The 26,688-nt window shown below is 38.8% G+C and overlaps 2 protein-coding genes and 1 long non-coding RNA gene across 4 annotated transcripts; all 3 read right to left on the reverse strand.

Annotated features, from left to right (window-relative positions):
• Positions 1-226: 226 nt before the first annotated feature.
• LOC137136191 (poly [ADP-ribose] polymerase tankyrase-1-like) lies at positions 227-13,865 on the reverse strand. 2 transcript variants are annotated; one of them, XM_067521330.1, is made up of 28 exons: positions 13,367-13,865; positions 12,274-12,498; positions 11,861-11,956; positions 11,593-11,629; positions 11,201-11,276; positions 9,450-9,470; positions 7,916-8,010; positions 7,765-7,831; positions 7,101-7,287; positions 6,881-7,002; positions 6,525-6,616; positions 6,274-6,352; positions 5,992-6,163; positions 5,715-5,794; positions 5,420-5,565; positions 5,086-5,251; positions 4,699-4,918; positions 4,347-4,456; positions 3,991-4,179; positions 3,628-3,874; positions 3,400-3,482; positions 3,079-3,199; positions 2,896-2,993; positions 2,684-2,758; positions 2,365-2,470; positions 1,997-2,183; positions 1,630-1,786; positions 227-1,477 (listed from the first exon to the last, which is right to left on the reverse strand). In XM_067521330.1, exons 1-28 carry the CDS (start codon positions 13,812-13,814, stop codon positions 1,391-1,393), a joined length of 3,789 nt encoding a protein of 1,262 aa, XP_067377431.1. In that variant the 5' UTR covers positions 13,815-13,865; the 3' UTR covers positions 227-1,390. The 2 variants fall into 2 exon arrangements, with proteins under 2 accessions (XP_067377431.1, XP_067377432.1); XM_067521331.1 differs by lacking the exon at positions 9,450-9,470.
• A 2,447-nt stretch (positions 13,866-16,312) lies between these two features.
• LOC137136206 (dynein regulatory complex subunit 4-like) lies at positions 16,313-20,072 on the reverse strand. The gene is made up of 9 exons (XM_067521349.1): positions 19,941-20,072; positions 18,540-18,746; positions 18,364-18,418; positions 18,180-18,274; positions 17,610-17,780; positions 17,374-17,460; positions 17,081-17,278; positions 16,756-16,821; positions 16,313-16,402 (listed from the first exon to the last, which is right to left on the reverse strand). The coding sequence occupies exons 1-9, from the start codon at positions 20,070-20,072 to the stop codon at positions 16,313-16,315; spliced, it is 1,101 nt and encodes a 366-aa protein (XP_067377450.1).
• Positions 20,073-23,928: 3,856 nt separating this feature from the next.
• On the reverse strand, positions 23,929-25,903 carry LOC137136336 (uncharacterized). Its single transcript, XR_010915580.1, has 3 exons — positions 25,785-25,903; positions 25,555-25,647; positions 23,929-24,417 (listed from the first exon to the last, which is right to left on the reverse strand). It is a non-coding gene; the product is annotated as an uncharacterized lncRNA (long non-coding RNA).
• Between the last annotated feature and the right edge of the window lie 785 nt (positions 25,904-26,688).

A 26,688-nucleotide genomic window follows, 5' to 3' on the forward strand; every position in this document is an offset into this window, starting at 1 on the left:
GGTAGCTGGTGATATTTGAATCAAGTTGACCAATTAGTTTTGAAGTTAATGGAAATAGCTGATGCTTTTGGAAAATCCCCTCTGGCCTTCAATTCTAGTGTACTAGCACAAATCATTTTGACATATTAATTAATTTTAGGGATTCAGGAGCTTGTTTCCTGCAATGTGGTGAGAAGTGGTGAGGTTTAAGCACTTTGACAATTTGTAATTAAATACTAAAACAGAACAGTGTTAATGGGACATTTATTTTTTTTTAAAAAATGGGACAGTAAAGAGGGCATGAAAGGAAAAACTCAGATGTCATTTACAGTTGAACTCAAACATACTGTTAAACAGCAACAGTTATACACAACCATTTACACAACCTGTACAAATATTTTTTCCAGCAAATTTGCAATTCAAAATAACTTAAATACGTTTCTATTTAAAAGTGCAAATCCTTATGTGTGGGATGTCTGTAAGTAAGACCATGGTGACAGAGAGGGTGTTTTTGATGAGTTCACTGGCTACTAGGTGTTAACTTGTAAGGCATCACAAGCACATTTCAATATATATCAACTCTTAAGTTTGAAGCACAGTCACATATAATGCTCTTAATGTACAACATCCACACCTTGAGTAATTATGATGCCTTACATTGCAATCAAGCTACTGAGCACACATCCTCCCATACGAATCAGTATCGCAATGACAAAAAATAGTCTCAACTTTTAGGATTTACCAGAGCCCGTTCTCAGTCGAGCACATCCAACTCTGAATAAAACCCATTTAAATCAAGTCTATTCAGTGTCTGTAGTGTTCTTGGGGTTGAAGTTCACAAAGTTTCAATTACAGCATAGCAACAACGCACTGTTACCTGTTTGGTAGTGTTATAGGTTAGCATTGAAATCACAGTTACCAAAGGCCATTCTGGACAAGATAAACCCAGATACAGTAGGGCAGTAGTAGTCCACAGGTTTCAGGCTTTGACAGCAAGCTGTGTGCGCATGTGTGTGTGTGTGTGCATATATATTTATATATGGAAAGAGAGAGGTCAGGGATTCTTCACGGTCACAAGGCATGAGTCAACAAAGAGTCCGAGTCCAAAGCTGTTAATGCTGATACTTCAAAGTCTCTACAAGCATCTTCCTGAATGATGAGGGAAAGAACTAACCCATACACGCTACTGGGCTTCACATGCTTCTGTATTAACATGCTGCCAAAAAGTGTCATCACCACAAGTAGGAGAGTATTATACAGCATATCTGCTCATGAAGCACTGGTCACCATGGGTTCTACTGGACAGGAGACTGGAAATGTGTTTGGTAAATAAAAGGTGTTTAGGCATTTGCAATAAAAAGGAGAAATTAACGAGCATCGAGTCCTTGGGTTTCTGTGGGTTGTTGTGTAACTATGACTTCTGCTCTGCTCCTGCAGCAGACTGTGCCACGCTCTCTGGTTTAAGGATCTGGTAAGTGATGAGGTACTCTGGGTAGGCCTGGAGGAAAAACATGACATTAACACAAACAAGACATTAATGTTACACAACAGAAGTTGTATAACAGAAAAATATAAATTCATAATTTCTTTTATAATAGCCAAAACAGGATTTAGGAAAGAAGCTTTTCATAGACTGATATCTAGGTTTACCTGCTCTCCTCTGTAGATGACATATTCAGCATAAGCCAGGCCATTAACACTGGGCCGCCCAATGACAGAATGATGTCCTGGCGGGGCGTGGGCCATCTTCATGGCACTGAACTGCAGGAATGACTTGCCCAGGGTCACTCGGCAGAAAAGCATTTGCCTGAGAGTTTAGAGTGATGAAAGGTCAGACATTATTGCAAACAAAACCTTTACTCAGACAAACAACAAAAAAACAATGTTTTTGAACCAAAAAACTCTGTATGTTTTTATTATATTATGTTGTTATAATATTATATTATGTATGTTAGGGTTTGGTCTGATAATGCAATTAATACCCTGATAGTCTAAGTTCATGTCAGGTCAAAGTTACCTGTGACACAGGTAGCAGGATCGGTCTTTGTGTGTTGGGCAGCCTGTGCCTCCACCGATACCATAGACATACTGATTGCTCTTAGAGGAGTTTTCTGCAAAGTAAATGCCGGCTCCAAACATCCCACCTATGTAGGCATGGCGCTCATCAAAACCTTTGTGGATGATAGCGTTGATGAATGGGGAACCTGAAGAAAGAAGAGATGCAGCAATATGATACTGAATATAGTATCTGACATGCAGTGCTTAACAAAGCTTAACATACAAAGAGAAGCTTGTCAAATAAAAATCTAAATATTGTAGCTTCTGAAGAACTAAAATTAAATGTGAGACACAACAGCTCGCTGACAAGACAGTTGGTGTGGTTACCGTGAAACAACATCCGCTCATTGTGGTGATTGTGGTTCTCATCTGCGATCTCCTTCTGGCGATGGGTGTAACGTTCCCTCAGTTTCTTGTTTGCTACTTTCTGAATCTATGGGGCACAAAACGACACATTAAAAACAAGATGCTAAGGTGTCATGTATGCTTGACACTAAGAATTACATGTTGACTCCCACACATCAGATCAGATCATTGTAATCAGTTTGCTCTAACAATAACATATAAACAGTTCCTATATAAAAGCTTATCAGTTTTCTTTGCATTACAGAGACAGAACAGGGACAGAGAGATTCCTGGTTCAGACCTTGATGATGTTGTATCTGCTGAACACACCACCAGCGTTGCCTCCGTCTCTGTGCTCTCTGATGGTGCTCTGCATCTGAAGGAAGAAACACCATTATTTTATAACCTTACTTGTCTAGTCAATCACAGCAGAAACACTGTTGGGAAATGTGTTCATTTGACACAGACACTGAAGCACTAAAACACAACTTAATGACAGTGAAGCCATCTCACCTCTTCTTCCACAGACTGGTACTCCTTATCATCTGGAGCGAGGTCAATCAGGATTGTGCCCTGGTTGGCACAGTGGAATGTCAGGTACGGGTTAGCACCTGAAAATTAAATAGCAGATATAATTAAAAGCCTTCATATGTAGAATTTATTCTATAGTTCAAAATCCCCAGGAAGCCTCCTCACCTTGCTGGCCGCCCAGCAGTCTCTCAACACCTTTAATTAGTTTGTGTCTGTGGCCATAAGCATTAATGCCAATCTCCTTCAGCTCCTCATGACCCATGTCAGCCAGCACATCCAGGGTGATCTGGAGAAATTAAATAGTACAGCAGGCAGGGAAGTTTACACAAACAACTAAACCTATTTTGTGGTATTAGTCTGTTTTCCAGGACTTTAACTACCACACATCACAGACTAATTGAATAATAAACATGAACTACAAATGTAAAATTAAGAGTTAAATTTGTGTTTTTGTCAAGTATATTATGCATTTTTGAGGTAACTGACCTGTTCCCTCTCAAAGATGTCTCTCAGGTGCTCTAGGCCCAGGCTCTTCAGGAACTGACTTATGTTCATGTCCAACATAGTCACTACAAACAAACAAACAGACACAGACACAAAAAAAGACAGTGAAAAATACTTCATTTAAAACTGCATTCACAGATGTTCACGTTCCGTATTTCTCCGTTCACAAGGTTGGACTAAATTTCAGTATGATAAATACAGCCAACTTACTTTCCCCTTCCTTGCGGTCAGTGCCTGAGGCTCCATCTGCCACTCCAGAGGCTCCGGCGGCAGCAGAGGCAGTCAGCTCAGTGAGCGGCCCAGCCAGGTTGTCTATGCTGCTGGCAGCTGACAGACAGGATGGTGTTGAGGCAGGAGAGATGACTGAAGCACTGACCACTGTGGCCTGGGGCTTAAAACAGCTGGGCAGGGCATCTGGTGGCATTGCATCCATAAGTAGGGCTCGGATATCATCAGCCTGCAGGGACAGCAAGTTTAAAAAGGCCTGATTTAAGTTCTACTAGGTTAATTTACTGTAAACACTTAACTTATCTAGGCCTAAAATGTCCATGTCTGTTTGACAGAAGCTGTTACCGTGGCTAGGTCTAAAGCAGTCTGTCCTTCTTGGTTCTTCATGGTGGGGTCGGCTCCATGAGCGAGCAGTAGAGCACAGAGTTGTGTACGACCCTTCTGTGCTGCCTCGTGGAGAGGTGTAAAAGCCCACTTGTCTGTAGCATTTACACACGTATTGTACTTGATCAGAAGGGCTGCAATGTCCACATGCTGTGGGGAAGAGAGGGAACAGACCGCAGTTCAGTGTCATTCTCTGAACCATGAAACCATTAGTTAGGAATTCACAAGTTTTACTTTTAAGTAGCTAATGTAAATAAAACCTCACAGCATCGGAATATAACATTTATTATGTTCGCATTTATGGTGATGAAACTGACCCCATAAGAAGCAGCATTATGAAGTGGGATAAGGCCTCCTTTGTCCTGGGCATTGACATCAGCTCCATGCTCCAGCAGATACTCGGCCACCTCAAGGTTGTTATAGCCAGCTGAGAAGGAGGCGGAGTAGGAATTAGCATCAAAATGTGCCTGTTTTAACATTCTGCATAAAAATGGCATTTCAAACACTCTTTTTGAAACAAATGTTCTTTATATTTTGTGAGAGACACAAGTACAACTGATAAACATATTCATAAACAGTGCTTCAGGCCTCTTTACATCAATGGCTAATGATTAAGCTCATTGAGTACAGAGAAGACAAAACTAGGAACTTGTCAAACCAGCTGATCACCTGCAAGGTGGAGTGGTGTAGAGTTGCGTCCCTGTGTGTCTCTGCAGTTGATATTTTCTGGAGAACAGAGTTTCTGGACTCGGGCGAGGCAGCCCTTCTTGGCAGCATCGAGCAGTGCAGCATCACCCCTCAGCAGATCCTGGATGTCTGTGTCTCCATCTTTCACCATGTCCAGTGGCATGTTGCCATCACGGTTCTTCTTAGATGGGTCAGCTCCATGCTGAATAAATGAGTTAGTTTTTATTTTAACTGATTAGTTGGGATATATATGAGGCTAGATTCAAAGCAGAAAGTGATGCATACCCCATTTTTGATCACCATGAAAATTATTGCCCACAAACAAATGAAAGCTACTTCTTGTGACAGATGATAATAATAGATCCTCACTTTGAGCAGCAGTTTGCAGATCTCATATTTGCCTTTGGCTGCAGCCTCATGAAGTGGGGTGAACTTCCACAGATCGGCTACGTTGACTGAAGCTCCATGTCTGACCAGCAGCTCAGCCACTTCATAGTGGCCGTACGAACACGCATTGTGGAGGGGAACCAGACCACTGAAGGAAGAAACAGAAATAAAAAACACTGAAAATCACCATTGTTAAGCATCTACTTACAACCTTTATGTCAGCTACAAAAAAAGACTGAAAATATAAAACATGGTTGATCCATTTCTCAGTTTTATGCAAACTATAGATGTATGAGATTCTAGGTAAAAAAGTCACCCCTTGTCTTTGGCATGGACATCAGCTCCGTGGTGTAACAGGTATTCAACGACAGCCACTCGGTTGTAACCAGCTGCAAAGTGGAGGGGAGTAGAGTGGCGGCCCTCCAAGTCCCGGCAGTTAACATTCTGTGGGGTGCAAAGTTGCTGCCATACAGATACAATATGATAATTAGCAACTCAATTAGCAGTAGTCCATCAGTCTATAAACCATTGCTACTATTAAAACCAAACAACATACAGCATCTAAAAAAAACATAGCTACTGCTGGTAAAATCAGAAAAAACTGAACTTACTTGCACTGTGTCCAAATCTCCTGCTTTGGCTGCCTCCAGAAATCTGTAGTCCATGTCAGAATTACGTGTGGGAACATTTTCTGGTAAAACAAAAGGTCGTAAGAATAGTCTCTGAAAATACATTTGTTAAAAGTACTGAATATTCATTTATCAATCTAAGCAACTGGCATAATTTAAACTATAAAAACCTTTTATTGGGTGAGCGCATTTTTTAATTATAAAACAAAACAAAAAGCAAACAATCTTATACAGTAAGAAGCATAGTGGTTACCATTACCATTAAGGATCTGTTGTACAGCCTCATTGCCCATCTGAGCAGCAGTGAAGCCCTGCAGAGAAACAATGGAGGGATCGGCCCCATAGCTCAGCAGCAGCTTGCACGTCTGAATGTGACCAGCTAGCGCAGCCCTGTGAAGAGCTGTCTGACCTAGCGTGTCCACAGCATTTACCTGCAGTCAGAGGAGGTGACGTTAATCTTCAGTAATATATACTTTTACTCCTCCCAGATTATACTTTGTAATTTTTCACCTGGCAGAAATGTAAAAAAAGAACAAAAAACCTTTGCTCCATGTTTCTGCAGCACCTCCAGGATGTCGTTGTGAGCTCTCTCGGCAGCAACATGCAAGGGAGTCATAAAGCTGAAAGGTACAACAGACAAGTAAATATCATTTTCAGTAAGTGCAGCGCTATAATTTTGTTTTTCCCCCACAACTTTTCTTAGCACTTAATGTGCTTGAACATCATCTTTCACAGTTTTGCCTAAAATGTTGTTGTAAAATAAAATGTAAAAGCTTAATATTGTGTGCTTACTCTTTATTCTTCTCATTGATGTTGGCACCTTTACGCAGCAAAACCTCAGTCACCTGTTTCCTCTTAGGGTGAGGTGAAGCCACAGCACAGTGCTGAAACAGACATCAACATTGTATGAATATGTGCGTCAAAGACCTGTCAATCCCGGGTAAATGTTGTGAGTTGTGATTCCAATTGCATAAAAGTACTGGTTTTCTTTTTCTTTTTTAACACAGATTTTGAACAGTGGAAATATTAGGTATCCACAGAATTCCGACCAAATGAGGAGGCCATGAAAAGGATTTTAATTTCAATGCTGCACACTGATTTGGAAAGGATTTTGAGCCCTGACAAAAGAAGTGAGTCTTGATTCTGACCAGAGCTGTTTCATTGGTCTGGGGATGTTTGAAGCTGATGATCTCCAGAGCCAGAGTCTTCTTTACTTTGGCCATGTCTGCCTCTCGGGCTGCCTGCAGCAGCGAGTGACCTTTGAACTCATCTACAATGGAAGTAAAGAGCAAGTAAATAAAATATGATGTGCGCTCAGTGGTTGTATCCATGTCGGAGTCTGTTGTGACTAAGAGACAGAACACTTACAGGTGAGTCTTTCTTTGAGTTCTGGTGTTGGGGCCATGTCCACAGCACTCTTGCTGTGACAGTTTAGTAGGGTAGGGTCGGCCCCGTGGCTCAGCAGCAATGAACAGACCTCCACCCGGTTCTTAGATGCTGCCTCATGGAGAGGTGTGAATTGCCACAAGTCCATGGCGTTCACACAGGCCCCATGCTGCAGAGAGAACAGCACAGCAGAGAACAGGTTATGTAAATGGCAGGCAAATAAAATGTGTTCAGTTGTGTGCAAAAACACAGAGAGCATGCTACCATTTATAAAATGTTATGACCATTTACAAGTTCTGTCAAAGTGGCTGAAGTATTGTTACTTTCGGTCAGATGTCTTTATTGTGTTTTCAAAAAGCATAAGCAAGTTTCAGATTAAAAGTTGCAGTCAAAAATCTAAGTAATTGCTTACATGTTTGCTATAGGAATATCAACACATAAATAATGTTGAATGATTCAGTTTCTCCTCAAGCTTAACCCAGTGAACAGTTTAATCAAATGAGAGCTTCTGAATCACTTCCTCTGTAGAGTAGATGGATATGGACACTGTGTGTATGTGTGAACAAACACCCTTTTCTATTAACCGAACCACAGAGAACAACTGTAACCAGGAAGCTGTACACAGCAAATGTTTAGCAGGGCTTACTTTAAGCAGAAGCTCAGTGACCTCATAGTGACCGTAGGAGCAGGCATTGTGAAGAGGAACTAGGCCACTGTAGGGAAAAGGCACTCGGGTTAATGTCAAGTAAAACGGCTGCGTTACAAAATCAGATCTTTAAAAGTTCAAGATGTCCCACCCTTTGTCTTTGGCATGGACGTCTGCTCCATGCTGGAGGAGGAGCTGAACAATGCGGACCCGGTTGTATCCAGCAGCCAGGTGGAGAGGTGTTGACTGTAAGATGACAAGCTTGTTAGAGCACACAGACTGCACGCTGGTTTACTGTCTGCTGCTGTTGATGGCCACGGGAGCAAGCAGCTGATTAGGGCTGGAAGCAATGTACTGCGGCAGGCTAATGCTCGGTGAGTTGCAGATGAGTGGTGGATGGGATAGTGCAGGTCAATGGAATTTGTGGGCAAATCCAGTAATTTTTAAGTCTGGCCTTAGTGAGTAACAACTAGTAACTTCAACCTCATTACTTGTCTACTTTGTGTAACATTTTACATAATCCCTAAATGATGTAACTTAAAAGTTTAAAAAGTTTTAAAAATGTAGTGAGTCACCATGAAAGAATTCACTGGGGAAATTGTGTGAGTGAATGGGAGGGAATTACAGTTGGGATACGATAACATGATCAATTTTTTTTACTTGTGTTAAAAAAAAAAAAAAGGTATTCAACTAAATTTAAAACATTTAATTCGGCAAATCCTTTCATCGAACACCAACTGTAATAGGATGCAATGAAGCTATTATCAGCAGGCTGAGTTTTAGAAAGCATTTCTGCATAGCATTAGAAGATCAATTCAACAGTATATGTTTCAGCCAAGAAAAATAAACGGTCAAAGGGAAATCCAAAGCTGTTTGTTCTTTTTTTTTCTCTTCCTTTTAAAAGTTAAGTTTAGGTGAAGCTTAAAATCAAATGTTTCATTTTAAATTCCATGCTGAGATATTAAATAATAAAATCAAGGAAACCAACTGTTAGATCTCAAGCCACAGTGATACAATCATATGGACGAGACAGTCAAATCATGGAGGCATCATCCAGTGTGGGGGTGACACGAGCAATCACAAGTCATTACCATGGAGAGTAGCATCACACTACAATGATAGGTGAAAGGTAGTCCATTCATTATGGCATAGCAACTGCTCTAACAAAGAATGTGAAGTAGACACTAATTTCACAGACATAAAATAGGTTTCTGCTTGACCAAATGCAGAGGGACAGTCATTTAGGCATGCATGAGTAATCATCATCATCATTAGAAAAAAGAAACGAATCAATGAAGAAATTAAGCGCCAAATCAGTAATTGGCTAAAGAGCAAGTGATTGAAAGTTGGAGGAGTGTGGAGAAGTGTAGGTGAGTCTGCAGAGAAGAGGAAAGATGCTGAAGAAAGCAGGCAGTGGACATCTTGAGCTCCTCTCCAAATCCAAAAAGATGAGTTATTACCATGACACCAACCCAATGCACTTACACTCAGTCATATACCACACACACAGACACACAGACAGAGGAGCATCAGGGTGGGATACACACGTGACCCGTATACCCAGGTCCATGATGTGCAAATTACAAGTGACAGCCAGCTTATTGGTCAAATAAAACAATGAATTAAAACACAAAAAAGGTCACAACAGTGCATCAATCAAGTGGCTGTTATCAAGGTCAACTTACCAGCATTTTTTGGGATGTTGACTGATCGACAAATGTTGCCAGAGTCACACAGAAAACAAAACGAAACAAAAATTACAAAATGACAGTATCTTTTGACAGCAAATCTTTTCTCCCTTCTTAAGTAATTCAAACACATGCCCTAGTTAAAAAAAAAAAAAAAAATCACAGTTTGATCCGCACAACATGAGAGGGTAAATAGCTGTGGGGTGAGTGTCACTTTTCCTCCTTGGTTTTCTCTGCAGCTCTGTAAAAAGGCAAGGACTGCTTAATGGTGCCCAGACAACATCTACACGTATATTGGCTAAAATTATGCAAACTCAAAATTGACTATGAAAGTGTCAGGGGGGGGAAGTTATACCTTAATTGCTGTTGAAGGAAAAGTGATTAGGAATGGGAAAAAGAGCTGGTGCAAACGCACTGTTAGGACAATAGATTTTTATACTATATTGAAGTTTGTTGTAGTGTTTCCCACATATACATTATACCTGGGTGGGTGGCCTAAGTATATTTACAGGTGCCTGTAAATATACTAAGGTATACAACTATGAGACTAGCTGTACTGCACCTGTCAATTACTTGTTTGCTGCTTAAAATGTCAAACAGTGGCTCAGCTCAGCTGTGAGAAGTGTTATTAAGGGAAAAATTACATGTGTTGTTAGTGTGTGCGCTCTCTACATGTGAATGAGAAAACAGGCTTTAGCACAACATCGCTGATTGTGCCAGAGTTTGTCTTTTTGAGGTAAAAGGTATCACTCACCTCTGAACACTGCTGGCTGTGTTAAAGATTCCATATATACAGTGAGAGGTATTAACCAGTACTAACTCTGAATACCCAGAGTAGGCCATGTAAAGTTTTTCAAAATGTTCATATCATATCAGTAAAGAAATTATTAAATGAAATTGCAGTTCAGAATCATGACCTTTGATTCAAGCCTGTTTCAGCTGTATAGCCAGTTGGCTGTTAAAACATAAATGCACAATTACTTAAAACATTCAGATATATGATCCCCCCCACAGGTATAATCGATTTCTGTGGGAAACACTGATTACATTTTCTGAGTTATTTACAAATGTAAAGCTGCAATAAAAATGCGATGTTTTGACTATGACATGACAAGTAAATGAGATATAAAAATACAGCACGTGATTACATCACTGGGATTCAAATGCAAAAACAATCCTACACCTAAATTGGCAATGCTGAAGTCAAAAAACAAGTATGTTCTATGTTTTTTAATAAAGATAACTATCTATCTAGTCAACTGATCCACAAAAGTAAACCTTAACAACACAGTGCAAGTTCAGATGAGACACTAGAATTAAACTATGAAGAATAAATAGACTGCTTTTTTCTAATCAAAGGTTTCTGTGCATCAATAGATTTTAAGATGATAAATAGCTACACTCCAGCATCTGCCATGGAAAGTGATGATATTGAAGGAGACACAAAAGTTCAAGTGAAACAATCAAAAATGAGAAATTCAAACCTGAACCTCCACAGAGTAGACAATTAAAAAGTTTGCTACAACAACTTGCTACAACCAATGCTCTCCGTTAATATCCTCTCAGAAACCCTAGAGTGCACCACACTAACTAATCCAGCCATAATTAGACAATTGAGTTTAGTCCTTTACTTATATATTCTTCAAAATAATGTATGCCATCTTGCAAAAAGGCACAACGTTTTATATGAAAAATGTTGACAGATACCAGTCTGCTTTGATATGATGTGGTACTTGTGGATCATTTACCTTGCGACCATCGCTGGCGTGACAGTTGACATTTAATGGAGTTAACAACGCCATCAACTTTTCTTCATTTCCACTCCTGCAATTAAATGGTAGAGAAGCCTGATGTCATGAAGTGTCACACATCCAAACCCCCCTTTCATTTTAACAGAGAATATGAATTCCATAAGCTAAATGCTATGTTGAAGGCTTTCACAGATGATAATGCACAAGATTAAAGTTATAACAACTTTGTTACTTTTGTGTCTTAAATGTTATATACAGTCAGCCACTTCTCACAATCCTTAACCACTTCCGGTTATAGCCCCAAACATGGCTAAGAATGTGTGCTATTACTGTAAAGTAAACCATAAACCCGATAAACAAAATGCAAATGATCTGGATCTCGCACTCACCTTGCTGCTTCCAGTAGCTCATCTTTCTTATATTCACCTGGATTAAAATAAACACAAATTAGAGACAAGTATAAAAAACATTTTCCATCAATGTTAGCATGTGATGCCCCTTTTTGTGGTATTTAAGCTATTACTGCACATGGAGGTTTTATCAATTGATGCACTCTATGGCAGAATGCCAGAAGACAATATACATAAGTCAATCCCGTATTCATAGGCCAATGTTTAAATTGCAAATGTGAAAGAAAGGCAGCTAAGAAGGACTAACCAGTGAGAACAGCCTTAGCTGAAGGGTCAGCTAGATCCAGAGCAGATTTGCCATCTGTGTTGCGGATGTTTGGATCAGCCCCATGTTGGAGTAAAACTGAGTGAAAAGGGGCAGATGAAGAATAGATGTTAATGTGGTCCTCAAATCTCCAATGTTCTCCTTTTATGTCACCTACTGAACTACATTATTCATAACGCAATGCAGATCTTTTGAGTGCTCAAGCCTCCTTGTTTCCTAAATTAAATTCTAACACTGACATTTAAAACCTTTGAGTCAAAGTCTGACAGTTATCAAGCTGTTCAGGCACGTAGGCTTAACTGCAACTAATGACACATAACTAGAACAGTAAAGAATTATTAATTGTAGCTTTACAGAACTGCCTGTGCTTGGACATAATAGACAGGGATCCTCACCAATGCACACATCAATCTTTCCCTTGATGGCAGCTTCATGTAACGGAGTGTAGTTCCAGTTGTCTCTGGCATTAGGGTCTGCACCCTGACACAAGAGGAGGCTGACAACTTCTGCATGGCCGAAAGAGCAGGCATTATGCAGGGGGATCAGCCCTCCATCATCCCTAGCGTGAACATTAGCTCCTGTCTGCAAGAGATGCTCCACCACATCTTTTCTGCCAAAACCTGGAAGTATAAAAGTGAAATTAAAGTTAGATGTTCCTCAATGTTAAGCTATGCATCTGCAATGAACTACCTTAGCTATATTATCTAAAATGGCTTCAGAAAATATTTCAATCACTAACAGCCAAGTTATGATAATAATATGCTTTATTGTAGCAGCAATATAACTAGCAGCCATAATTTACATGTCAGCAGAATGACATGCACTTATGGGAACTCATAAGTTGTTAGTGTTATTACAATCAGAGAAAAACGCAACAAAATAGAAGTAAGTGAAATGATACACATTAATTGTCGTTAATTTAACATTGTACTCTATATTATTTTATTATTTATTTAGTAATGAATGGTCATTTCTGCATCAACTTAATACTAAAATAAGGTAATGAATCAATCATACAGAAATAATCTTCCAGCCACTCACTAACGACCCCCCCACCCCCACCCCTCGAGGTAGGGCCCTAAGGAATCGTCTGCACTAGCTAACTAAAAAGCAAAAATTAAAAAAAAACTGATACATTTGACCTTTAAATGTCAATAATATTATGTAGATATGTGTAACGTCACAGTAACACAACAAAGACAGAAGTCCATGAAGCAAATACGGGATTAGTTCAGGAAATATCTTTATGCTCATCAAATTGGAAAATCAACAAAGCTGATTAGCCATAATGTTATTGTGCTATTAACTTCCTTCACGATAATCAACAGACAAATAATAGAAATTCTTGTTAGCAGTAAGCAAGCCGACCTAGCGTTAAACATAAAAACTGCTAGCTAACCTAGCTGTCACGGAATGTAGCTAATGCTACAAAACATAGCTTTATGCTGCTGCATCTTTAGCATAGGGCTAACGTTAGCTCATCGTTACCCGCAGCGAAATGCAGAGGAGTAGATTTTCGACCAGCCATGTCCTTCGCGTTTACATTCACCGAATCGACAAGTCTCTTAACTCTGGACACATCTCCGTTACGACAGGCCTCAAACAACTCTCTGAACGCCCCGCCGATGGCGCTGCTACCGTCAGTCGGACTTGTAGCTCCGGAGCCTGGACTTGAGACGCTGCTGCCTCCGCCGGAGGTTGTCGTGGTGGAGCTCGCACTGCTTGCTAGAACCGGGGCTGGCAGGTCCGGGGAGGCCAGAGCCATCTCGATCCCTCCGCTGCATTCCCTTTCGCTTTCTGGTGGTCCGACCGATGAGGTCAGGAGAGCCATCGGCGGAGAAGCCGGTGAAGCGCCCGATATAGAGCTGTTTCTCGGCGGAGACTGTAAGATAGTTTGCTGTTGTTGCTGCTGTGAGGAGCGACGAGACACCGCCATTACAGCAGCTCTCAGGCAACAAAAACTGTTCGTCCTTTCCGGTGTCTCAAATTTACCCGTTACCACGTTAACTGGTGACCAACTTCGGAATGCGTCGGTGGTTGCTCGTAGTTACCGCAGCTATTCAAACCAAAAAGACAACACATTTGCCTTCCTCGTCTATGTAATGATAATCTTATCTTTATTATTATTATTATTATTATGACTTCAGTACGTTATTTGGCGCTTCACTACTTCGGCATAACGTTCAAACTTCAAAATGTTCAGCTTATAAAGGACATTATTGCTTGTATACGGCTTTTAATATCTTTATACTTTTTAAGACTTGTATAATTTTAAACTTTCAGCTATTTCAGCAAAGACGGTTCAGTTAGTTTAATAGTGCATTTGCGAGGAAGGAAGAGAATGTGTACAAATTGGTACGAAATAATGTCAGAAAAACACAGGAAAATTAAAAAAGAGAGAGAGGTAAAAGGGAGCTGAAGGAACCTTCACAGTCGGTGACGGTTTCCTAAAGACAAACATCGGGGAACAGCAGAGAAAAGGAGAAGAGATGTGAGAGTGACATTCTGGGCCCATTTACCATATCTACTATTAAAGGCAAAATCATTACCGTTTCCAACAACAAAAAAAAGACAATAGCCAAATGTGACCAGGTCACACATGTAAAGCCAGCGGAGAAGATTATCACAACAACAAAAAAAAGTTGGCCCTCCTCACAACCACCATCCAGCCATCAACCCCTCTACCTGCCACCAACCATTCCCCTCCACCTGCACCATCGCCAAGAGAGACTCAGTCGATCCTAGCACTAGCATTTCATTAAAATCTCATAAAGGATACCAGAAAAAAAACAAACAAACTGTGGTTTCGTTGGCTGTGTGGGAAAACCAAGCACAGACCTTCTTTGCCCTGTGTAAAAATATCTAAACGTTAAGCTCAAATGCTGAGGTTAGTTTCTAGGTTTTAGTTTATTTTCTCATGATGACAGATGTTTTCGGATCCCGGAAGTTTTTTCATTATTTTATGATATGTTCAAAGTCCGGCAGAATAACTTCAAATGTCAAAACAATTACAAGTATTTTGGTAATATAATGAACAGACCGAAACACTGGCATGGAGACAGCTAATGTATCGTCCTCCTGGTTTCAACAGTTGCCGTAACTACGAGCAACATCCGACACATTCGGAAGTCGGTCACCAGCTAACGTGGCCACGGGTAATTTTGAAACACCGGTGAAAGTGTTAGCGTTTCCTGTCAGCTGTTTACTCTAAAAGTGAAGCTGCCTGTAAAGCGACCCTCGATTTATTTTGGGTTTTCACTTTGTGTGTCCAAATTTTAGTTACCTTTTATCCTTTTGTTTTTCCTGCTTCACACACGCAATCGTATGTTAGAAATCACAAACCTCATCAACTCCACAGCTTTTTGTCAAGCAGCTTTTTTCCAACTATTAGGTGCAAACATGTTACCATCTAGAATAAAAGGATTCTCATCGGCCAGGTGGTGGCACTAGTAGAACCTTTAAAAGAACCGATCAAATTTAGATTTATAACGTTGCAACGTGTACATTAGATTGAACTTTGTCATTGTGCAGAGTTCAAATATAAAGCTGATGAAATTGTGTTAAAAATAAATTATAAGGACACAAGGAACTTATAACAAAACTCAAATTAGCGTTTTAGCTTTCAAAGCCCAGAGGGCCTGATATTGATATCAAAAGAAGCCACAACATAAAATAAGTAAATAATTGTGTATTAAAAATATTTACAATATGTCTGAACACTAAAAACTAAACTAAAATTATGTCACATTTGCCAAATATTCCTAGCAGAGCCACATTTACCACTGGTTTATAAATATATTTTTGCTCACTGTGGCATTGCTTGCAGTAAAAATGCAGAACGTAAGGTAATTTAAAATGTAATTTGTTTTAAACAGATGTACAAATAAATGATCATCCCTTCAGGTCACACAAAAAGTCCTAGTCAACAGAGACAAAAGGGTCAATTCGCAGTAGAATTGCTGCAGACCAAAGAGTGGGAAGAACATTATGTAATACATTTACATAAAACATGGAAACCCCCATTACAGTCCGTAGAAACCACCACATGTATTTATAAATCAATTATAAAAGTATTATCTGATTGCTATTTGGTGGTAAAGTGGTCAAAAAACACACTTTTTGTAGAAGGAGAAAACAAAGAGGAGCTGTAAAATTCTTATATTGTAAAAATCCTTCACAGTTTACAGTCTCATCTTTGGTTTAGTGTACTACAGTTGTGCCTGCACAGTTTTCCAGTGCAATGAGATTATACAAAAGATTATAAAGATGTGTCCACTGCAAGTTTGACCTCCAATACAAGATTTGGGATAATCTTGATAAACTGTACTTTAAAGAGATCAATGACACAGGTCTCTGTTTGTAAAATTTACCTTTATTCAAACTATTAGGTAAAGAATGAAAAGGAGGAGAATTGAACGTGAGAGCTACTGAGGTTCACTGTGCAGAATCGGCACCAGCAGGCTTTAGTCCCAGGGCCTCTTTTTGGTCTGAGCTGTCCTTAGAGATGCACAAGGCCCTCAGTTCCTGCATGAAGTTGTAAAATGTTAGCCAGTCTAAAAGGTATTCCACACAACATTCAAACATAGCTGGATAACACCAACCAACAATGCACAGCAACACTTTGACATGAGTGATGACTAACCCTATAGGGTGAGGCTTTCCTGATGGGGTCTTTGATTTCACTTCTGTGAAACGACTTGTCTACAGAGATGCCCAAAGCTTTTGCTTTCGTAACCAAGGCTTCATACTCCTGCCAATTATGTTTAGTAAATAAAAACAACCTCTAAACCAGAAAATATCAAACAAAGCTGCAAATCTACAATTCAACTGTCACAATTTAACATATTGAAATGTCATTGGGATAATTGTAGACCAACCTGTAATTCTTGATAGAAGTCATCCTTCAAATCTTTGTTGGTGGTGTCTTTGGACTCAAATAGTTCCTACAGGTGAAAACACACTTTTATTTCTTCTTGTATACTAACAGCAAATCACAGAAGAAAAAAAAAAACAATTAAGCAATGCAAATCAAAGAATGACAGTGAGACTGAAAGCATCAAGCCATATTACAGGCAGTAGTGTTTCTTACACTTCACACCAACAAAATGTTTGAATAGAATAAACACCATACTGATTGACCAGATTGATTTAACTAGTCAGAATAAGCACAGAGCGCAAAAAACGACACATTTAAAACTTTACCTTGATGTTTTCAGTCGCAGTTTTGTCTCCCTGTCCAAAGGCAAGTGCCACCCAGAGTTTAAGCTGGTCCCTTTCCTTAATTTCTTCCATAGCCTTTACCTGCCGCTTCAGCACCAAGGCCCTCAACTCACTTTTCTGCTGTTTTGCCAGAGTGGCCTCAGTGTGCTTCCTCTTCAGCTCTTCATAATCCTGCTCAACCTGAAGGGCACATAAATCAGAGGAAACAGGCACACAATGCTCAGCATTTATCAATTTGAAATTAATGACTTGACAAACAGATGTGAGCAGGATACCTGTGCATATTCCGACTCTAACTGCTGTTGCTTAAAGGACAGATCACGACTCTCCTCCAGTATACGTACAGTAATATTCTTGTCCCTCTGTTGGAAACATTTTGACAAGTTTACATTATACCTGTGACCTTTCTAAATATGATCATACTTTAACAATGATACAGTTGTACAGTATAAGGCAGCGTGATGCTTTTTGCAGGCTAAAGAAATAAAAAACTTAAAATGAAGCTGTTGACCTTTAATGTCTGTGCCATGGAACGTCTTTTGTCAACCAGCTCTTGGTAGCTCTTTTTGGAAACTTCCTCCATTGTCTGCAGAGACTCGCGCAGGTGTTTGTTTTTCTGCACAGCTGTGGCTATTCTACTATTCAGTTGCTTCAACTTTTTCTTCTCAAATTCAAGATGCTTCTAAAAAATGGTACAGGGACAAAATAATCAGCCATCACCTAGAACAAACTGTCCTCCATTCAGCTTTTTATAAGCACTTAACTATGTGCAGAATTTTATTACATCAAACCAAACGTTTTTTTATAAAACAAAAAATAAATAACTTGCTAATGATGACATTAGTTTTCTTTTCTGTTATTCTGATTTAAAGACACTGATGTCATGAAAGTGGAATAAATATAATAAATAGGTTTTTCCCCACTTATCAATGATAGCTTTATGTATTTAGTTTAGGTCTTAAATATGCCTTACCTCTATGTTGTCCTTGTTAAACTTGTCCAAATTTGTCATTATAATGACTCTGTTGAGATTTTGCCAAGCTTTCTCATGCTCCATTACAATACTTCTTATCCGGTTTACCATTCTCAGATCGATCTGTTGGATCTCAGAGATTGATTTTGTCCTGTACTCGTTCACCATAATTTCGACTTTTTGGTCATAATTGGCCTCCATTTCTATTAAAAAAGCAACAGGAGAATTCAGTTTACAAAGTGAGTATACAATAGTACTTTTTAAATTCATCTTAGAAATAGACATTTATTACCGCTTGCCCGCTGTTTGTAGCTCTCCTTTAGTTCTGTCAGTTCGTTGTCTTGTTTCTATTATGTATTTAAAGTTGACAGGTTTGTATGTTTAGGTTCTTACTTGTTGAAATCAAACAATGGAAAACTACAAGCATATAAAATCTAGTGAGAAATATACTGGACCCTGCTTTCCCACCTGCTTGAGATTCCTCATGAGGATTCCAGTGCAGGACTGTTTCTCTCTTTTGTCCACCTGTAAAAGGTGCGTTTTCCCCTGAAGCTCGACTTCCGACTCCACATATTCTTTCTGGGTCTTAGACGTTTTGGCGATGGTGTCCAGCTTTAGTTCACAGATCACATTGTGTTGTGAAGTCTCCAACTGTATCAGCTTCTGCTGACACTCCTTGAATCAATAGTAAAATGTGTTCAGATGTGAAATATATCTACAGTACCTATTAAACATGATTTACTGGGTGTGATTTAATAATAAATAATTTGTCTGGCTTTGCTTCAAGCAACTTTGAAAAAGTGCAATATATGGACAGAGTGATAAATGTCATTGCAAGATTCTCACAAATGTCATATCTATGTTTTTAATTTGTATTTAAAGAAACTGACAATTTGAAAATTCAGCTTTTAGCTAAGAGGAAAAAAGATTAAGAGATTAATTAATCTAATAATTATATATACACATTACTTGTTTAAGACTTTATACTTAACAAAGATGATCCCAATACGTTTCAGACAGGGATGTACACCAATTATTTTGGGTAAAATAATTAAATTCATATTAAGTGTCAGCAGTATCTGATGCAGGTGTCTGCATCAGAAGACAGAAGACTGGAGCAATAATAAAATACTACTACATTAATGCATCAGTATTAACAATCTGACACAGACATTTTCCAAGGTGTACCCTAGTACTACTGCACATTATAACAAGAGGTGGTTCTACAGTTTTGGACCCCCGAGCTGTACTGGCTTGTATTAGAATCTAATGAAGAGGCTGGTACACCAAACAACACTACCTGGTGATTTCAAAATTAAAATGTATTTTATAAAATTATAAACTACTAAATACTCATGTATCATTATTGGTGAAGCACCTGTTAACACGTAATGTGGTTAAATTTAGCTCTATGTTTACCAGTAATGATCTTCGGCCCTTATCTTTTATAAATTACTGCACATTTTGCTATTTATTTATTGTCCTTTACCAACTGAGCTACAGCCGCCCCCACTGCATGTTTTGCCATAATTACCATAATTATAGTATTTCTTAAATGCATTGTCTTTTTTTAGTTGAATGCTTTGTCTTTTTTACTTGATCTTTTACTTAATCTGCTTAATATTTTATTTAAATAAAAAAAACATTTAAATAGTTCATGTAGTGAAGATTTTAAGGCCAATACGTGTATTTCATTTTGCTGTATATGGGGCTGTGACCCTGCAGACTGCTCAGAGGGGTCATGCTGACCCTTGTCCTTCAAGACATTATTAAGACCACAATTGGTAATGTTGTGGCTGATCCATGTAACATATACATTATTAGATATATCATAACACTTCTGCCCACAGAAGTTTGTGCAAGGCTTACTTGAACTTCTGCTAGCTGACGTCTCTGTGCGTCTTGTTTCAACCAGAGTTTTTCTCTTATCCTGGCCTTGGTCTCCTCCAGGTGCTTCTTGCTTATATGCCAGCGTCTTTGGGCCTTGTTTGTCTCTATCATAATGCTCTTTTTTTGTTTGTGCTCCCTCTCGACTTCCTTTTGTAGTTTACAACACTCTTCCCAAAGCTGAAGGTAAAACAGTGCATTCAGAAGCATATAATATATAAGTAGTATATATATATTATAAGTATTCAGACCCTTTGCAAACAACACTCTACTTTCTATCAGAGCACTGTGATCACTATCAGACCAAATGCCCTGAGGTCAAAGAAGCTGCCTGCAGAGCTCAGACACAGGATTACTGCAAGGCATAGATCTAGAAAAGTCCTCAAAAACTTTCTGCTGTGCTGCAGGTTTCCAAGAGCACTGTGGACTCCATAATCCTCAAATGGAGGAATTATGGCACAACCAGGACTCTTCCAAATGCTGCCACCCAGCCAAACAGAAATTCTCTGGTCTGATAAAACCAATATTGAACTGTATGGCCTCAATTCTAAATGTTGTTTGGGGGAAACCCGGCACCGCTCATCACCTGGAGTTAAGCATGGTGGTGACAGCATCATTCTGTGGGTTGTTTTTTAGCAGCAGGGTGTGGGAGAATGTCAGGGTTGGGGGAAAGCTGAATGGAGTACAGAGATACCCTCAATGAAACCCTTTTCCGTAGCGCCCAGGACCCCAGACTGACCCGAAGGTTTACCTTTTAACATGATAACAATCTTAAGCACACAGCCAAGAAAACACAGGATCGGCTCAGGGACAACTCTGTGAATGTCCTAGTGTGGCCCAGCCAGAGCCCTTTGAACATCTCTAGACAGACCTGAAAATGGCTGTCATGTGAGGTTTTTTTTGTGTTTTTAAAAATGTTTTTTACAGAAATTTCTAAAAGGGGGGTGTCTGAAAACTTTCTGAATGCAGCTTGTTAGTATGAGAGTTAAAACATGAAGGACAATTTCTACATTCTACTGGACTTAGGTTCACCAACTATGGTTGTCAAGTAGATTATCACTTCAGACTTAAAGTACAGTCTGGCCAGCTGCTAAGCTCTGAACACAGACACAATTTGTTGTACATGCACACAGAAGGAGGCACCAAGCAACACATACAGCTGAGCAACTAGAGCTCCTGTTTCTGCTCTGTGCTATTCAAATGACATTAAACTAAAAATAACCACCTTGGGAAAAAACAAAGCAAGCATTGCAGTACATACCAGTCCCAGGGATGGGTGCCAAAGTGATGTCTTGACACCCTCTAATTCAATCCAAACTTGGAAGGTGGGAGACACTAGACTTATGGCCAATTTTCAAATTGTGACACCCTGCTTTTTAAGCATATTAAAAAAAAAGAAATCTGGACAAACTCATTATGAAGCTTCACAAGTTTCATGTTAACATTGACCTATTTAGCAAATATAGTTTTTATTAAAAAAAAAAAAACAGCTTTTAATTTTAATATTGTGAAATATTAAATGACACAAATACTATGTGTTTACTTTTTTTGAAAACAATTTTTGTCAATGCAATTCTATTAAACAGGTCATATTATGCTTAAAGTATAACGCTTATATTCAGGGGTTTTACAGAAACAAATTTCAAAAAGGGCTTATTTATTTCATATCTCTATATGCAACAGCTAAGATATTCAACCCTAACAATGCAATGAGTAGTCCTTTATTTCTTAACCAACATCTCAGAAGACATATCCTGTGGTTGTGTAAAACCTGTAACTCTGTATCAGAAGGGCCAAATTATGACCTGCATACCACAATGCAAAGAGAAATCAATTTTTCGTCCCTCATGGAACAGGCCTATTTCAAGATAATGAGAGGATTCATCTGAGATTATTTAAATGTTTTAACATTGTTTAGGTTTCACCTGAATATCTGGTTATTTTTGAATGAAGCCCAGTAAGGTTGGGTTTTGACAAGTCAAAATTACAACGTGATAAGACATTTTAATTTTTCTATTCATATCAATCTCATTATACCCCCATTAGCCACATCATTAACATAGTGGACACTGTTCTGAATTGGCACTCTGATCACTGCTGCCCAGGCTGTGATGACCTGTGTATTCTGACACTTGTCAGTTATGGTCAGCATTAAATGTGTCCCCCATGCTGACCCCTGTCCACCACTTTACTTTGGGGCGTTTATACTGTGGCTGATCACTGAACGTTGAACAGCTTGCTATGATAGTTAACTACATTAAGTTAGACATCAGCTCTGACCTCATCCTTTGATTTTTCTGACGTGGAAGAGCGGTCCACCATTGCAGGAGACTTCTTCACCTTCTTTGTGGCTTTACCATCAGTCTTTATTGGCAGAACAGACACAAACAAAATTGATAAGTCTTAGCTAAGCAATTTCTGTTAGTTAAGCATCAGCCAGATACAGATACTGACATCTTTTCATTAAGTTGACTGTCCTTTTTTTGCTTCTCACTGATGCTCAGCTACCCTTGGCCTGCTAACTGAACAGCTTTGTTAATTAATGTAGTTAATGACAACAGCATTTACTCACCATTGTAGAGTGTTTCTCAGACACACACAAATGTTGGCAGTTGAACGTAAACAAGATATGTTGTCATGGCAACTATGAATCCAGATTTGGGCATATGAAATCTAAGACAGAAGGAATTTTTAAATTACAAAATTGCCTCGATACAATCCTGTCTCTGAGGTCTACAGACAATTCCTTGGACTTCATGACTTGGCTATGTACCTTAGACAGATGTACGCTTTTCCAAATCATGTCCAATAAACTACATTTCTACGTTGACTCCAATCAAGCTGTAGAAACATCTCAAGGATGATCAGTGGGAACAGGATGCATCAGAATTTTGAGTGTCATGGCAAAGGCCATGAATACTTTTGTACATTTTATTTTTGTTTTGGTTTTTATTTTTAATAAATTTGCAAAAATTTCAACACATTTCTTTCATGTTGTTATTATGGGGTCTTGTTTGTTGAATTTTGAGGAAAATAATGAATCTGACCCATTTTGGAATAAGGCTGTAACATAAAATGTGAATACTTTCTGGATACACTGTCGTATATGTTATTATTATTATTATCATCATGATCTCTTATACTTATTTGGCACCTAGCTAATTGGGAATATTTCAGCTAAAAACAGCATTCAAACTTCAAAACGTTCAGCTTATAAAAGACATTACTGCTTGTATATGACTCTGTTGCGTGTACTTTGCCACTTCGAGTTATATACCTCCCAACTGTGCTGCATCTATACATTTTGTGCATTGATTGTGGGGAGAATATCCACTGTGCTTAGGACCAAACTCAAACTCAATTCAATAATACAGCATTATTACTCATATACGGCTCTTTAATATCTTTTATAATAATTTAGTTTTCACTTTTTAAAATTAATACCTTTGATGATGTAATCAGTGATGTCACATAATTGTCTTTGAAGTTTTTGCTTTTAGAGTTTTAAGGGAAATTGGCTTTGACGTTTGCCTAAAAGTATATACATTTTCAGCCATTTCAGCAATGACAGTTCAGCTTTTTTCAGCTTTACTTGAAAAATCCTTTCAGTGCCAAAGCATCAGTGAATTCTTTTTTTTGGAAATTTATTTTTTTTGTTAAATGTTGACGAAAAAAAAGAAACCTGCTTCCATCTTACGTAGATGGTTTCAAGGGGGATGCAAATTTTTGCATTGCTCGGTTTGTATTGATAAGTTTAAACTTTTTCACTTAACTGTACTATATGGCCAATTGGACAGGTAGCTTACAGCCAGCTTTCTTTGTTTAACAGGATTATTGATTATTCACAGCTGCGCACTGCTAAAACCATTGGTGGATTGGGGACTAATCCATAAATGGCACTGAAAATAATGACATTGTGATGTGTCACAAACATTACAGTGAAAAAAGAATACACAAAGCTCTACACAGATCCATTTTAGGATTTGAATTTTTATTGTGTGATGACATAAACCGTTAACAGTACAGAACTGTAAATGTCTGTGGAATATTTATAATACTTATAAAACCTGGGTCAGTACTTAAAGCACATTGGTCTTTACTGGAACATGCTCTTAAATGATACATTGCATTTATTGAAATATTGTAAAATAGCATGAACATTTTTTTTTCATGGTGTGGGAAACTTTTGTATCAAGGTTCTAATTCCAATGGGATTTCGATGTAGAGATCTCTAATGTTTTCCTTCATAGCTGACTTTGCTGTGACTGGATTCCTCTGCTAGTTGTAGCCAACATGTGCAGCTCAAAGATAAAACAGCTTATCTGAAAGCTGGATGGCTGGTTCCAAGTGCAGGTACTGACCAGACAGGAAAGCCAGTTTGTGGGCATCCTTGCATGGTGCTGGAACAAGAATGGTGCCTGGCCAGTTCCAATACAAATGGCAAATCTTGAATGTTAACCTGAAGTGGGACAAAGTAATAATACTGTGTTATGCATCTAACCATACATTTACATTAAAGCCATATGATGTAAGACAATAGATCATATGATAATCTGATAATTAAAAATAATGATTTGAACTAATATTCTGACTGCCTTTTCTAATTGTGCTGTTTTTTATTCAGCATGCAAACATTTTCCAGTTTATTAGATAAACCTAATTCCTAACTTCATGTTCAGCTCAGAAACCCGTCACCTGCATAAGTTGTCTGATGACTCAGTCATCATTTGTCTGATCACAGATGACAGAGCACAGAGAACTGATCCAGGACTTTGTGGACTGGTGCCAGCAGAGCTGCCTCTAGATCAATGCACGGAAAGCAAAAGGACATTGACAGAGTGGTCTCCCACAAATACCTGGCTATTCACCTAAACAGTAAACTACACTGGACAAATAACACAGACACCCTTTATGCGAAAGGACAGAGCAGACTCTCTGCTTAGACTAAGGTCTTTTGGAGAGCAAGGATCACTACTGGAGACCTTTGACTCTGTTTTGGCCTCATAGTCTGCTGGTGCAGTAGCATCTCTACAGCACAAGTTGTTCAGGAAGGCCAGCTCAGTCCTGGACAAAGTACAGGAGGTGGGAGAAAGGAGGATGGTAGGCAAGCTATCATCCCAGCTGGAGAACAAATCTCAACCCATGTATGACACACTGACATCTCTGAGCAGCTCCCTCAGTGACAGACTGTTACATCCTAAGTGCCTAAAGGCGCGATATTGTAAGTCTTTTCTCCCTGCTGCTGTCAGACTTTACAACCTGAGCTGGTCCCAGTGAACCAATACTCACTATAATATACATTCCTACTACTGACTGTAACACAGTGCAGTAACATCAACCCCAGTGCAAATGTTTGTTTATTGTATACTTATTTGTACTGTATACTATTTTTTATCCTTTACAGAAATTCTTGCTGTATTCTCACATACTCCCCCTCTGAATAAAGTCTAGACAATGTCAGGATTCCAGTGCATGTGTGAAGGAGGCTTTTGATAAGAATCAATTCTCAATCCTAAAGGTACATTCCATTCTGAGGTCTGAAGGTATAAGACAAAGCTAACAGGACCAGAACATGGTGCTGACACATGAAACCCACCTTCATAGCTATGAAGTCCTTCCTCATTTTCTCAGGGATTCCAGTCATGAAGGAAAGCTCTGGAACCAAAAGCATCTCTCCAGTAATGATTTGCTGCAAAAAAATCAATATTATAAAAATCTACATAGTAATTTATCTACTGCTCCTATGCTAGAAATAAAATGCTTCAGAAATAAATCATTTTTGTGAACTTGCTTATGTTTATATGCTGCTGTTGAGTGTGTACTCACATGACGTCCAGCAAAGACTAATTCTCAAAAAAAATTGAAGGTACAGGACTCCATCTGTGCGCTCGATACTGGTTGAATAGCCCGGCCATAGTTTGTCTACCTACAACAGACAAACCGGACAATAAATAGGCCACTGTTGTCAGGGTACTAGCTGGTGTCTGCTCCTTGATGTTAAAGTGTAACTTAGTACTAACTGATGTTTTTCAAGAATTACTGCGTTCTCTGCGTCATAATGATTTCGTACAACCAGCTTCAGTCCAATCATTTTCATTACCCTTTAACAAAAGAACAACGAATCATGTTATTTCATTGAAACATTCTTAAAGTGTTAAAGAGTTAAATTTTCTAAAGCAGTAAAATCTTCGTCATCTGGATTTTGATTTGTATTTCCTCATTATCAGTTCAGAAATAAAAGTGCAAATGAAAGTGCAAATAAAAGGGCATCCAATATTATGTTTAGTAATGTCACAGCCTTCATAGGAAATCAGTCACCTCCATATACAACTTTAAATCAACTAACAGTAACAACTGCCTTTAAATAATTTCAAATTATATGACAATACAACAGTTCTTTCAAAGCTGAGCTTTAAACTAAGATTTATTAGAAAGGTTGGTTTGAGTGAAAATATTCTGACCCTTTTGATTTGTAGGCATGGTTGAGAGCCCCCAGCTTATTCAGTATCAAATACTATGTGAGCAGGAAATTCATTTGTGTTCTGATAAAAGTGTGGTGTGTGGTGGTGTGTGGCAAGTGAGAACTTTGCGTTGAAATTTGTGCAAAAGAAGAAACAAACCGAAAAAAGCAGCTATGTCCAAGATTTAAAGGTGAGGACAACACAGTCTGTGTAGAGTCCACAGAGATAAATTAAGGTAAAATAATTTTATTAAACAACCCTACGTTCGG

The sequence above is a fragment of the Channa argus genome, chromosome 11 (genome assembly GCF_033026475.1).
Source record: "Channa argus isolate prfri chromosome 11, Channa argus male v1.0, whole genome shotgun sequence".
Taxonomy (NCBI): Eukaryota; Metazoa; Chordata; class Actinopteri; order Anabantiformes; family Channidae; genus Channa; species Channa argus.

Coding starts and splice junctions, on each gene's coding strand:
- LOC137136191 (XM_067521330.1), bottom strand. CDS start 13,814: ATGGCGGTGTCTCGTCGCTCCTCACAGCAGCAACAACAGCAAACTATC. Junction 12,499..13,366: donor TCCTCTGCATTTCGCTGCGG/GTAACGATGAGC, acceptor TTATACTTCCAG/GTTTTGGCAGAAAAGATGTG. Junction 9,471..11,200: donor ACGCCAGCGATGGTCGCAAG/GTAAATGATCCA, acceptor TTTGTCGATCAG/TCAACATCCCAAAAAATGCT.
- LOC137136206 (XM_067521349.1), bottom strand. CDS start 20,072: ATGATAGAGACAAACAAGGCCCAAAGACGCTGGCATATAAGCAAGAAG. Junction 18,419..18,539: donor TCATGAGGAATCTCAAGCAG/GTGGGAAAGCAG, acceptor AATACATAATAG/AAACAAGACAACGAACTGAC. Junction 17,279..17,373: donor TAGAGTCGGAATATGCACAG/GTATCCTGCTCA, acceptor TGTGCCCTTCAG/GTTGAGCAGGATTATGAAGA.